Source organism: Polypterus senegalus, chromosome 10 (genome assembly GCF_016835505.1).
Source record: "Polypterus senegalus isolate Bchr_013 chromosome 10, ASM1683550v1, whole genome shotgun sequence".
NCBI classification, from domain to species: domain Eukaryota; kingdom Metazoa; phylum Chordata; class Cladistia; order Polypteriformes; family Polypteridae; genus Polypterus; species Polypterus senegalus.
In genome coordinates, this window is record NC_053163.1 from 97920240 (window position 1) to 97934621 (window position 14382).

At 37.2% G+C, this 14382-nt stretch overlaps 1 protein-coding gene and 1 long non-coding RNA gene across 7 annotated transcripts; one reads left to right on the forward strand and one right to left on the reverse strand.

Annotated features, from left to right (window-relative positions):
• Window positions 1-231: 231 nt before the first annotated feature.
• Window positions 232-7316, reverse strand: slitrk4 (SLIT and NTRK-like family, member 4). Of its 5 annotated transcripts, none has more exons than XM_039766257.1 (2): window positions 4774-4833; window positions 232-2927 (listed from the first exon to the last, which is right to left on the reverse strand). In XM_039766257.1, the coding sequence occupies exons 1-2, from the start codon at window positions 4789-4791 to the stop codon at window positions 384-386; spliced, it is 2562 nt and encodes an 853-aa protein (XP_039622191.1). In that variant the 5' UTR covers window positions 4792-4833; the 3' UTR covers window positions 232-383. The 5 variants fall into 5 exon arrangements, with proteins under 5 accessions (XP_039622191.1, XP_039622190.1, XP_039622194.1 ...); XM_039766256.1 differs by lacking the exon at window positions 4774-4833 and adding an exon at window positions 3755-4566; XM_039766260.1 differs by lacking the exon at window positions 4774-4833 and adding an exon at window positions 7236-7316 and having other exon boundaries at window positions 233-2927.
• LOC120537364 lies at window positions 4867-12595 on the forward strand. Of its 2 annotated transcripts, none has more exons than XR_005635306.1 (2): window positions 4867-4954; window positions 12270-12595. It is a non-coding gene; the product is annotated as an uncharacterized LOC120537364 (long non-coding RNA). The 2 variants fall into 2 exon arrangements; XR_005635307.1 differs by having other exon boundaries at window positions 4881-4963.
• Window positions 12596-14382: the final 1787 nt, after the last annotated feature.

Genomic DNA, 14382 nt, shown 5'->3' on the forward strand with positions numbered 1-14382 from the left:
GTGTAGAAGGGTTGACCTAAGGTGCCAAATTATTTTTCATTATAAAATATTCAAATTAAACATAATTTAATAGCAGCAATGCACTACACAGTACTTTAAGGATGTTTCAGAATTTATATATATATATATATATATATATATATATATATATATATATATATATATATATATATATATATATATATATACTGTATATATATAATATTCATTTTACAACAAACAAAAAATGTGTATTGTATTTGTAAACAGCCACCATACTAGATAATGTGGCTGCATTTTCAGTTGCCCCTGGGATACCTGTCCATTTTATAGCTTTCTGGAAGTTTAAAATCAACAAAGGCACTTTCGTCAATAAAAAATTATTTATCGAAGAACTGAATAAACTACATTTTATTCAAAGCTGTCTGTTCCTCTAACACTTGCAGGTAGTCTGGAGAGCCTTGGAGTTTTGCTTTTAATTCAAAATACTCGCCTTTCCTTTGCTCCACCACAATCTTGCTGTGGTTGCCACCTATCAAAGATTTTTTCATTTTCTTGTCCTGCTGTTTATCCGGATAGCGGATTTCAAAACCGCTAACCCCTATACTGTTAAAATCCTTTTTATTTTCAAAAAAATTTTGAATATAAAGGTTGGAATCCCTTCCTGGAAGGAATTCTTCCATTTCATCAATAGTACTTAGCCGCTTTCTGGAGTCCATCCCATGCAGTGAATCTTTGTCTTTGTCAGTGCTACTCCTAAGAATTATTTTTTGCCTCTGAGAGTCTGCAAATTTTAAGCCTGATTCAGAATCTCTTAACCCACAGGTGTGGCTTTTATTCATGTTTTCGATGGTTTGTGGTATAAAGGTCTCTCCGCCCAATTCATCTTTTCGATTAGACTTGTGGTCATGCTTTCTAAGCTGAAGTTGCATTGAATTGCATTCCTGGTTGCCTAAACCTTCATGCCTCCCAGCAGGCTTTTTGTTACGCCTCAGCACAAAGATCAGCAAACAAAATGCCACAAACACTGTTAAAATGAGCACGACTAAAATGCTGAGAATCATGATAGACAGGGGCACAGGTCCACCAGGAGGTGCCTTACCTAATCCAGAGGACGAAGTTGATGTAATGGTAGGAGTGGGACTGGTCAGAATGAAAGGAGGCTTAATTAGCAGTTTCGGGCACAAGATTTCATTTTTCAGTTGCCTTAATTCTATGTTTGCAAACTGAACTGGAGATGCACATTTTATGTCTTTGGAAGCAATGCCCTCATTCAGCTTTTCAAGCCATAGCTTTAAAGCTACTAAATCACACGTACAATCCCATGGGTTGTCTTCCAGGTCGATTTGTGTCAAGGACCTCAGCTGGTCTAGAACGCCACTTACAGGCAAATACATGAAGTGATTGTTCTTCAGATTCAGCTTGGACAAGGAAACACCGGCAAATATGTAAGCTGGGAGACTTCTCAGCATATTACTGTTCAGATACAAAAGCTGGAGGTTTGGCATGGAGTCAAATGTCCCTGCTAAAACCTCTTTAATTTCATTGTATTCCAAGTACAAATATTGGAGATTGGTGAGCCCAATGAACATTTCAGGATACAGCCTTTCTATGTGATTGCCATTCAGATAAAGCCTCCTCAGATTGGTTAGATTTGCAAATACTCCCTTTTGAACAACCACTATTTGATTGCTACCCAGATGTAGCAGATCTAGGCCTTCAAACCCAAGGAAACTGGAAGGGGTGATTTCTTTAATCTGGTTGACACTTAAGTATAGCTTCTTGGCATTTTGGGGCTTAGGCATGAGATCAGACAGCTTTTCAATATTCCTCTCTTGACAACTCACACTGATGCCAAAATCCGAAGGATGGGCTTTGCAGGTACAAGGAAGTGGACAGGGTGTCAGTGGTGGGATTTTGGTTTGATAAGGTACGATTTGACTAACATTTCTACTGCTGGGTGGACCCTCTCGGGCAATGATTCCTGATATTTTTGAAGGGTTGGTTGTTTTGGGTGCTTTGGTTACAGAGTGTTGAACTGTAGTGGGTGCAACATTTGACGTAACTGGTCCATTTTCCAGCTGAGGGGGCGGCATGCGTACATCAAAGTCACTCCCAGTTCCCATGGGACATAGTTCTTGTTTATTGGTCTCCTTTAGAAGTCTGCCATACAAATCACTAGGAGTCTCACAGATTGCTTCTCCTATGTAAATGTTATAGGGCATATTCTCCAGCCAAGCTTTCAGGGGTAACAAATCACAAGTGCAATTCCAAGGGTTATCCTCTAGCTGTAATTCAACAATCCGTCCGATATGTTCCAACACCCCAATGTAGGGTAACTTCTGAATCCTGTTGCCTCTAATATCCAAATGGGTCAAAGAAGCAAACCGGAATATGTTATCAGGGAGGAAAGAAATCAGATTGTCATTAAGAATAAGCACTTTCAGTTTATGCAACTTATTGAAGGCGCCCCGTTCAATAGTCTTGATTAAATTGTAGTCAGCCTGGAGGTATTCCAAGTTTTCAATGCCCAAGAAAGTGTCAGCTCTGAGCACCTTTAATTCATTGTTGTTTAAGTGCAGCTGTTTTAATGCACTGAGTCCATAAAAAGCCCCTCCCTCAATGTTTTGTAATTTGTTGTTCCCCAGCTGCAGGGACACAGCATGCGAGAAGTTCAAAAAAGAATTGGAGTAAAGGATCATAAGCAAGTTGTTTTGGAAATTAAGGTGATAAAAGTTAGAGGGTGGGGGTTTAAGCTGAGTGGGTCTGTACACAGCTACGTTTTCACAGTTCACATAAAGGACATTTTCAACGGACATGCAAGAACAAGCACTGCAGGTCTCTGCCGTGAGGCCAGAATCCGGGTCGGGGAATGCACTGGGTACGGAACAAGCCAACAAAACCAAGAGCAGCATCTTCTTAAATCCTCCCTTATGTCGCTTAACAACCTTGCAGAAAGAAAGAAGGAAAAACACAGATATAACACTCGACGTTATCATAGACTTGCACACCATGCCCTAAACGCCTAATAACGACTGCATTTGTATAATCTAATTAATGCGTATCAAAAAAGATCATCTGAAACCATCACACATTTATAACATTCTTACTGTGTATACTTTAACTTGCTTCCACTTAAAACTAAAGTAATTCAATAAAGCAAATAAAAAATGTTGACTGTTTGATCTGAGCATTAAAAAAAGGAAAAGGAAAACCCGAATGTTTCCGCTCCTATTAATGTGACACCACGTTCCCACAGAATAATGGAGTCTGTGTCTCCCTCGCCTGCAAATGAATCTGCAGAAGCAGTTTATTCACTGTTGCTCCCTACGATGCTTTTCAGCGCATCAGTTTAACATCCCACCATTGATGAATGAAAAACTGAGACATTAATACATGCATAAATACATTGTGCTTATGAAACAAAATGCCATTAAAAAACATCGGTGCGACTTTGAATATTCTTTTTTGCTCGCTTTTTTATATTACTAATTCGTAGCGTTACGCGTGTATTTAGTTCTCTCAGTAATAAATAAGCATATAAACCATGGAGTTGAAAAATAGCACATGACAGCAATCCGCTAATTCTTCAATCACAACGGTGCACTGACTGTCTGCACAAGGCACTTTTGGGCTTGCGAAAGCATTTTCAAAAAAACAAAGCTTAGCAAACTGGTGTACGTTCGATTTTACCCCTTTTAAATAATAGATAATTATTAATAAAAAAATCAAACAAATAAACATGCTTGTAATTGTAACAGAAGAAGAATCTCACCAGCTGCCAAAGCCACAACGGCTGGCTTTTTTTCATTCCACGCAAAGCTCCCACAATTTCAGACCCCTCGGCTCCCGGAACAGTTTCATCTGAGCTCCAGGTTTAACTGAATGCAGTCCAGCAAACGGATGATAAAAAAGACTTTTCTGACAGGACCTTATCTTACAGGAGGTTGTCATCCCAAAGTAAATAAGCAGCAATAAATAGCGACGTGCCACAAGCAGTTGGAGGGGGCGACCCAGTACGAGAGTTAAGCTTTCCAGCAATGAGCGCTAGAGAGAAGGAAACGAAGAGACAGCCAACAGGCAGGGGGGATCGCGCTGTGAAAGCGAGCGGCAGCGCAACCGCACGACGACAGCAATGCCACTTACAGTAAAAAAACGCAGTCATTGTATATCCTTACTCGACTTACCGCCGGAAGTGTCAGAGCGCTCGGCAAACTGGTTTTGTGGGGCTCCACAATTCGAAGGATTGTCAGTCCGCGATCTGAGCTTTGCTCCACTGTTCATCCTGGAAAAAAAATCTCCAACGACGTGCTCTGATATTCAGAAAAGGGAGATCGGGGGCTGAGCTGACGCGGAAAATGAATAATTCAGCGAAGTCAGATGCGGAAAAGTACCTATGCTACTGTATATCCCCCCACTCTGTACACGCACACGCGCGACGTACACAACACCCCCATTCAAAGGCTCATCCACACCCCCATCCCAGTCCACCCCCATCATCCTGCGAAATCAAGAAACGCTACCCAAATAAAGAAATCATCAACAGTGTCAAATAGGATTCGGCTGTAATGCGACGGGGGCGGTAAGCGTGATGCAAACCCTGCGCTTCCACCTTCCTACCTGTGTGTGCAGGTGCGCGGGGTTAGAAAGGCATTGAACAACTCCGCTTCGTTTTATGGAAAATTAAGAGACGTTATGGAAAAAAACAAAAAACAATGAGGTGGCATTTGTTGGGTAGCACAGAGGTGTGCTTTCAACGAACACATTCCCGCATCGCTTTTCACCGAGCCTCACCGACGGTGTTTTCTGCATCGCTCCTTCCGTGGAGTGCGCATTCCATTTGATCAGTCTCACTTCTTGTGGCTCGGGAATAGGCGGTGAGTGCGATCATTCCGGAAGGCTCTGTTGGCTCTCCGCTCTGACTGAAGGGTACTCAGCTTTTGATTGAACGCAGTTGTTGCATTCTAATGGCCAGGTAGATATAGTAGGTATTTCTTTTACCACATACAGTATAATGTATATATGGCGCGACGGCATATATTGATGTAAGTTTGTGCATTTAGTAGTCATTATATAAAGACAGAAACGAAGACAGATAGATAGATAGATAGATAGATAGATAGATAGATAGATAGATAGATAGATAGATAGATAGATAGATAGATAGATGATAGTGGCAAATCAAATACTTGGCTTTCTTTATAAATTATTATGAACTATATATATAGTATATACTGTATATAGTTATGTCTGAAAAACTAATTCAAATGAGAACGGATTGATCACTGTCGGGTTTATTTCATGTGTAATGTTTGCTTTGGCTTACGCTTTGATACACAGAGTGTGATGTAGCTCACGCCGTATTAATGTCGAATAATCGCTTTAATTCTAAACTACTGCTTGAACAGACATATTGTAAACGTGGAAGTTATTTAACTTCACTTTACCAGTTATATAAGTAGCCTATATACATTGTCTAAACAAAAGATTTAGATGTATTTTCGAATATATTTCGGCAGCATGTTTTTGTGCGGCTGTTGTTAAAATTAAACAATTTTTTTCAGTCATTTTTGGTAATACAGCACAACTTTCACATGCGACAAACTTTAATGGTTCCATTCTTAATGTGTCGACACGTTAATTTTATACGTGTGTGCATGAGTATTTTTGAGTATTAAAGTGATTTAATAAAAACCTTAGATTTTGAATACTGTATCTGCGGCTCAAAGTGAGCATCGGTAAGAATTGGATAGGTTTATTTATGCTGCGCCCATAAGATCATGGAAATCATGGAAGTTACTGCGACAGATACAGAGTCGTCTCGCTGCTCAGAATAGAGCACATCTGCTTTTCACCACATCCTGAAGTAAGCTACTGAACGTGTAGTGCTGCAGTGTTTTTATCCGAGCACTGTGAAGTTTCAAGAAAACTGCACCCTCTTCTGGGCTCAGCATTAATAACGCTTACATCTCAGTAACATGAACTTGACTGTAGCACACGAGCCGAACCGAGAACTCAGGTCAGTGCTTAAAGCTTGTTGATTTTCAAATTATACAAATTATGTATTTATTTTTAATAAACACATCACAGCTAAAACATATACATGTCCTCAGTATAAAATCATTCTTTTAATAAAGTATTCGTTTTTATATTTGTAGTCTCTCCGGGGAAATCTTCTGGTCTACTGTCAAAAAGGCTGAACTCATATGATAAAATACTGCGGTACTGGGTTGCGTCGTATTATATTACAAGTATGTTTTTCATCAACGACTTTTCAGTGCATTGCATCTTCTATCGTTAGATGAAAAAAGAGCAGCCTCGGGATCAGATGCATTCGAAATATTGTCCTGTTGTTTGAATCGACACATCCGGTTAACTTGAAGTGACATATTTCACAGCAGTCTTAACCTAAAGGAGATATTATTGTACATTGATGTATTGTATGATTGAAACAATGCATAAGTGAAGTTATATACGCTAAGCTTCACTATAAGGTGAAGAGCTATAATTTTTTTTGTCGAAGCTAAACAAACATATGAACAGAAAGTTGCCATCGTTAAAGACTCAGAAAAATAGCAAATACATACATCTGTATGTATAGTGTACACTTTAACCTTCGTGAACCGTGTAAAGGGTCCAGTGTATGAATAAGTAAAAACTAGACATGCCCTTTTTTGCATTCCGTTTTTATCCGGCATAGCTAATTTATCGTAGAAATTCCGATATAATGTCATAATAAATATGCAATGGTCATTTAATTGTAATTAAAGGTTACACGAGGAGGTCCCGTTCTGCATTGCGCTCAGTGCTGCCCAGATACATTTAAGCAATCTGCCACTCCGTTAAATAAAGAGGATTCGGAAAACTGATGGTTAGATATTATTTGTGAATGTGATATTACCATTGCAAGTTAGTGATTCAAGTTTTGACGCGACTGATCCGAATACACTAAGTAGATAACCCATTTGTTTCTGCGTTTGGAAATGTTTTTCATTGTTGATGTACAGACACAAATAAATTAAAATGTTTAGGACTAAAATGCACTTCTAGCTATTATGGGAGTTTTTTTCTGTTTAGTCGCGAGTCACAAATTATGTACCATTGTGCTAGCGCGTATTACGAAAACGTGACAGCTTCGTTATTGTCATCATTTAAACCAAAGTTACGGTCGCGCTTATTTATGTCGATTTCCAATGCTTATTATACCTTTTACGCTAGGGAATCTACCCATGTGTCAGAATAAAAACAAGTCTTACCCGCGTACTCTTCCAGCCTCCTTCCCTTAGTAGCAATATGTTTTGTTCCAATCTGGAAAATCTTGAAAGGATTTTATTGAATGTCGGTTAGCCAGTTGCAGGCATCTTTCTGCGAGGTCTATTTGGAGCATAGATTACATGCAAATAAGAGACGCAATACGAGGCGGACTACGTTCTAACCTGTAAGGTTAATGCAACAGATAATCATGGCATTCTAGTTGTTATTAAACTAAAAATTAATTCCGTCAACTGCTTTTATTAAAGCTACTCGAATTAAAATTATTACAGCTGTATTACCAGCTTACTATTGTCTGTGCAAAGCTTTCAAGGTTTTCCCTGTGCAGCGTGGTTGTCGCGTCGCTCCAAAGGCATACTATATTTAAGGCTATTTGTTTTCTATAAATTAATGAGTAAGTGTCATTGTCTCGTGCCAGAACAGTATTTGTCAAGACTGCTCCTGAAGTAAAAAAGTATAATAATACATGGTTGGCGCTGCTGCCTCGCAGTTAGGAGACCCGGGTTCGCTTCCCGGGTCCTCCGTGCCTGGAGTTTGCATGTTTTTCCCGTGTCTGCTTGGGTTTCCTCCGGGCTCTCCGGTTTCTTCACACAATCCAAAGACATGCAGGTTAGGTGGATTGGCGATTCTAAACTGGCCCTAGTGTGTGGTGGGTGTGTTTGTGTGTGTCCTGCGGTGGGTTGGCACACTGCCCAGGATTGGTTCCTGCCTTGTGCCCTGTGTTGGATGGGATTGGCTCCAGCAGACCCCCGTGACCCTGTATTCGGATTCAGCTGGTTAGAAAATGGATGGATGGATGGAAATGGTGCATTAATATGAAAAAGTATGCCTATCTATCTTTCTGTCAATCTAAGGTGAAATTAACCACTGCTATACCCAGATGGTGTGAGAATTTCTAGTGACTCCAGTTTTCACTTTTATGGTCATGATTAAGTCCTTGGCAGCCCCAATATAATTTAAGTTTTTTTTTTTTTAATACTGTGTCCATGGTCTTTTTTCTGTTTCAAGGTAAAGACTGAAGAAACCTAAGAAAGACCTGGATAAGGTCTTCTTTATCAGGGAACTTGTGCCTTCACTACAGAAGGCACAGTCTCAGCTGCCTATAAAGAATGGAGCAGCTTGTCAACTGGAGAAGATCATATTTTGGAAAACTGAGGAGAGTAACTTCAGTGGCATTTCCTGAGTTAAATTTATTTCTTTGAGAAGTATTTCAATACTGGAAGATTGCTTAGGGGTAGATAGATATTGATCTGTATCAAGAAATAACTTTGTTTTCTTATAGTAACAAATAATGTTCCCCAAACATTATCTTATGTATATTTTAAATTAAACTATTATTGTGTTGTAGGTAAAAAAGAAAGAAAGAAAGAAAGAAAGAAAGAAAAGCCAGCCTTACATTTATAAAGGAGCGAGGTTACATTAAAATTACATCATTAATCCTCTCTTGGCATTCAGAAATTCCTGTAGTGATTAGTTATTGCAGGCAGTGATATTCATGGAAAATGCAAATTGTTAGTTTTAATCTATTTAACAAGAGTAACTGAGTGTCATTTTTGCAAGCAATAAGGTTTACAGGTAAAGTTCTTTCCTAATGAGAATATTTATGCTAAGCTAATCTTATCTATTTAATAAACATTTTAAAATCAGTGCTATTTTGTACTGTACTGTCTTGTGTGTTTAATTGCAGCATTCATGCCATTATATTAAAATATTTTAATATATATTAGTTTTCTTGAGTATAGTTGAAGTATGTGTATAGCATCTCTGTCATAAAACTAAAATACTGTTCTATTTTAATTACAATATGAAGTTATGGAAACTGCAGGATGGGCACTCTGTCCAAGATTGGTTCTTATCCTTCACTTAAAGTTGTAAGATTAGACTCCAGGCTTTGCGGCACTAAATTAGATTACAGGTATGCAGGCATTCAGCTTTGAAGCTATCTGTTTGATGGGAGATTCCTGTTTATAAACAGTGTTCCTTTATAACTATGGACTGATACTTTCCCATTTGGTGTTCTTGTGAGAAATTGAAATTCTAGCATAATTGTTGATTGAAAACCAACAAAACGTGTATTAATCACATTTCTCCTTGCAGAAGTACAAATATACAGTGAACATTATGCCACATGAATTAATATCAAATTAATTAAATATAATACATAACACATAATCTCCTCAACCTTTTCTGAAGCTTTATGGTTCAGGTGTTGAAGAAAAACATTTTATAGCCAGAAGGTTCAAATGTCTAAATCCCAGTTCAGCCCCTGGGTATTTTTGATCAGTATGCATAACTTTAATGTTAAAGATATGGTGAGCTTTGCAGCAGAATTTGAAGTAAAGTATATTAATGGAACATGTAAAAGAATAACACTAGAAACTTTTAGTAAAACAGCCCTCATATAATAATTCCCACCCTTTAAGATAATATGAGGTACATTCAAAATGTTTCTGCACTTTTATAATTTCATTGGAAACAGTGAAGTCAGGAAGAGTAGTAATTGGGAATTAAAAAGTTGGTACGATGCAGAGAAATTGCACCACAAATGAAGGTAGCTTTGTAGAAAAAGTGATGTAATTAGTTTTTGAAATTCTTAATAAATACAGTTTAAAAAAGTGCAGAAACTTTTTGAAAGTCCCTCGTAGAACAACAATAGTGTAGCCATTAAAACCAAAAAACATCACATTCAACATGGTGGTTCAAATTTGTATTAGGTTTTTTTTAAACTAATTTTATTTGTAATGTAAGCATTGTTACTCTTTGCATAGTTTGAATTTAATGTGTGAATCTAATTATTATCAATTTATGTATCAACCATTATTTTATACAACACCTTTCTATAGCAAATACAATTCCAAGGTAATTTAAAAGTACAAAATGTAGTTTTAGTAAAGATGTTTACATTCATCTTTTATATAACAGAACACATTCAAGTGAAGTGACTTGCTCAGGGTCACACAGTAAGTGAACATTGGATATGGCAATAACAGTCTACTAGATTACAACTGAACATGCCATATTTCCAACATTTACATTTTTGTTGTTATATTTGACTGATACATGTATCTTAGGAAAATTATAAGAATAGAACAATTAGTTTAATTGTTGGTACAATGGAAGGTTAGTTGATGTGTTCAGGTTCACACAGTGAGCTGTATACAGGAATTTAAACCAGCATCCTTATGGGGGAAGATCCAAATCCCATAGCCAGTGTTCTACAATTCCTCTTTGGATATATAACCTATGAACAGAAGTGTTACATTCAAAAGATGTAACATTAGCCCAAACCTATGGAAGTCTTTTTGTAATCCTATAACATCATTTTAAATACTCATAAATGTTTTACACTCCTAGATCAATTTCAGAAAAGATTACACTTGCCAATTTGACTGATCGTATTGATTAGTTATGTTCCCGTATAGGATTTTCTGCTTCTTTCTGCCAGTAATATTTGCAATCTGGGGCTTCACCAGTCTGTATTCATCCTAATTCTGCATATTTATAAACAATGGCACTATTTTAAGAAACAGCACACTCAAACAGGAGAAAAGAAGCAACCATACTCATTTGTTTCCTGTCCCAGTATGTCATCCAGTCAGTTCTTATAAAATGTCAGGCTGTCCTTTTGCACAACATGACTAAGAAGATTTTCTCCAGTCTCCCAGTATACTCTTTGTTTTTTAGTATGTCTTATTTTATATTTTGCTTTTAATGTCTTCAGAGAGATTAGGACATACTAATGTTATATCTCACTTTCCCTTTTTCCTTTCAGTTAACTAATGAATCTATAGAAAATAGGTGTCACGCCGACATGTTTGTTTGTCAATAATGAAACAAACTCTTTTGTAAATTAAGATGAAAAAAGATAGATAAGTTACTCGCCTTCTTCTCAATGAAAATATAAAATCAATGCGTTTCTAAGTGGCACAGTGTCATTGTGCTTAGTGGTTCTATCCTAAGAGGTCTTGCATCTTAAGTTTGAACCCTGCTCCCAACTGTCATATGTGCGGAGTCACATGTTCTATCCATGTGTGTACTGCTTTTCTCTGTTTTCTCTCACACCCCAAGAAATGGTTTTCGGGATAATTGGTGGTTCTCAATTTACCCACCCTTATGTGGGTGTGTGTGTATAGCCCTGCAATGTTCTTTCAACCTGCGGTGGTTCTTGCACCCAGTGACACTGGTATGGTCTCTGCCACCCTCTCTAAGCCCCTGCATTAGGTAAAGCAGGTTTGAAAACATCATATGTATACATCCTAATTAAATAATAATAGAAGTGGTTAGAATAGCAAAAACGAATGCCATATTACTGCAACTAGACATATGTATTAAACAAATAATTTTAGACCCATTATATTTATTTCAGAAGCACAGGTAAATAAACTATTCCTCAGCAGGTATGACTGTAATCATTTTGCAAAGTACTGTTATGAAACACCTACATTACTGTAGGTATATATGTTGTATTTTTATTTATCATTACCATTTCATTTTGCGTAGTATGGTGATGTAGATGTTGTCCTACTGCCTAATGGATTTATAATCATGAGTTTTAATCCCCCTACCTGGTTGTTCACTTTATGAAGTCTGCACATTCTCATTGTGTCCGCATGGCTTTGCTCCTGGATGTCTGATTGTCCTGCTATATTTACAAAGACATACTTGACTGGTTTTATTAAATTTGCCCCATGTAAATGTTAATGTGCTTGAGTGGGTCCTGAGTAAGTTTGATTCTTGTATTGTACTGACACTCCCAACTTTGAATTGGAATAGAAAAGTTTGAGACTCTTGTGTATTTATTGTTGTTGGTGCTGCTGATATCTTGCACCTGTTTCAACAGGTACCAAATCCATTGTTGATACACCTATTCCATGAACCAATAAAGAATCATAAAAATAAAAAGGATGTGCCTCTTTTATTTATAGAATTTGTTTCCTTGAGTGTACAGAAAAATGCAAAACAATTCTGGTACAGTATCTAATGTTGCTGGTCCTAACTGTGCATTAACTCTATTTCAGATCTCAGCTTGGGAATCACTTCTTTGTGGAATGGCCTCTTCTGACTGTCTTCTCACTGGTTTCATCTTAGGCCTGCAATTTGCTAGCAGGGAAATTAATGTTTCTGAGTAGGCCCAGGATGGCCATCTGGAAGAGTCTCTCTCATCCAGGATTTGTTGTTGCAGTCCTGGTAATAGAATATAATTATAAGCAAGAAAACACACAAAAAAACAACATTGATGGCTTTATTAGTATCACTGACTTGTGTCCACTGCTAAAACTCTTATGATTGCAAGAGTACAGGTGATGATTTATACATTTATGCATTAAAAAACTCTTGTAAATGATGTGTCTTCTTCTTAAATTTGTTCTCTCATGTGTAATTGTCCTCGATTTGCTTTGTTCTCCTTTCTGATTATGCTTGCTTCCTCATTGTTTGCATGTTCATCCATTTGTGCACAGATTTGTTTTTGTAAGCCTTACTATTTTTTGTATGTGTTTCATTTTTGTGTTTTTTTTAAATTTTTTTAATGCCTTGATTGTTTTTGTGATGTTTATGACTAGACTAGCTACATGTGCAGTGTTTGTTCCAGCCTTGCACTCAATGCTTGCTGGGATAGCCTCCAGCATCCCCACAACCCTTGCTCCCTGTAGTTTGGGAAATGGACAGATGAATGTTTGTATAATCTTTTGTTTGTGGATTTGTGTTGTAGATTTAAGAGAGTTGAATTAATTTGAGGCAAGAATAGTGGTGCTGAAATTGGTCCTGTAGTTCTTTACAAGGAACAGTCTTCATTTGTTAATTATTCATATACTCTTCCCCTTATATCACAAAGATGTACTGGTTAGGTCAACTGGTGATTTCAAGTTGACCATGTGTGAGTTTGTCTAGGTGTTTTCTAATTTGCACCCACTTCCTCATGGAAAGGCTCCTTACCATCATCACCCTGAACTGCATTTTATTGAGCTGGACGATGTTATGTTCTCTAATACCATCATCAGTTTTTCCATAGGTACTCTTCCTCTTCCTACCTCCCAAAGAAACAGGTTTATAGGGTCATTAGTATCATGTGTACAAAGTATAATGGAATTCTTCCTTGTATGTAGTAATCAAAATGCAACACATCATCATTTTCAGGCACCACAATAACTGTCTTACCTTGTGCATTTATTACACACATCTTAGATTTATCTGTTTATTAATATGGAGTCATGAAATATTCAAATTACTAGTAGTTTTGACTTTCTATACATATGCTTGCAATTCTTAACTGAACTAGTATGTGTGTGGGGGTGTCCTGGGAGGGACTGGCATTGATTTCTGCCCTAGTTCTGCCAAGTTAGCCTCTGGCTTCATCCAGCATATAACTGTATCAAGCAGGTTCAGAAAATGGATGGACTGAATCTGTGCCTGTAGAGTGTAATTCTAACCAAATTCATAGTCAGTGACTCATTCTTGCTTTTAAACATACCTCTTTATTTTGCTTTCTTTCTGCTGTCATATAATAAAAAATTATATTTTAATGTCAAAACTTTTAAAGCTTTTTTATAATTAATTTAGTGTCTGTATCCAAAGTAAGAAAAGCAGACACATGTGCAAATGATAACTTATGCTAAACAAAAGCAACTGCTTCAGAGTTAAATCCACCTGTGTGTTTATTACCAAGCAATGGATTAAAGTATTGAAACACATCTAAAGAAATATATCAAATCCGTCTAGTGTATTACTTACTGTTTATAAAATGCATTAATATGACTGCTCAAAGAAAGTGATCAAAAGCAGCAGGTGTATATAAGGAAACAGTCCAAACAAAAGCAAGAATTACCAGGACAAAGTTAGAGAATTACAACATATAAATTTCTGGTGGTAAAAAAATTAATCAGCCACTTACAGAATTCTTGCTGACTTTTGTCAATAGGTTCCTATTAAGGGTAATCATGCCTGTCTACATTTAGGTTAGAATTAGAGCTTAGAAGCAAATTAGTAGTTATAGTCTCTCTTTTTGGTTATTTTCATTTTTAGTTACTGCATTTTTATTCTATGAGGCGGTTTTGCAGGGGGCTAGCAGGTTTCAAAATAGATTCACCCATCCATCATTTTTCAGACACACAAAATCTAATTCTAAGCTGTAGA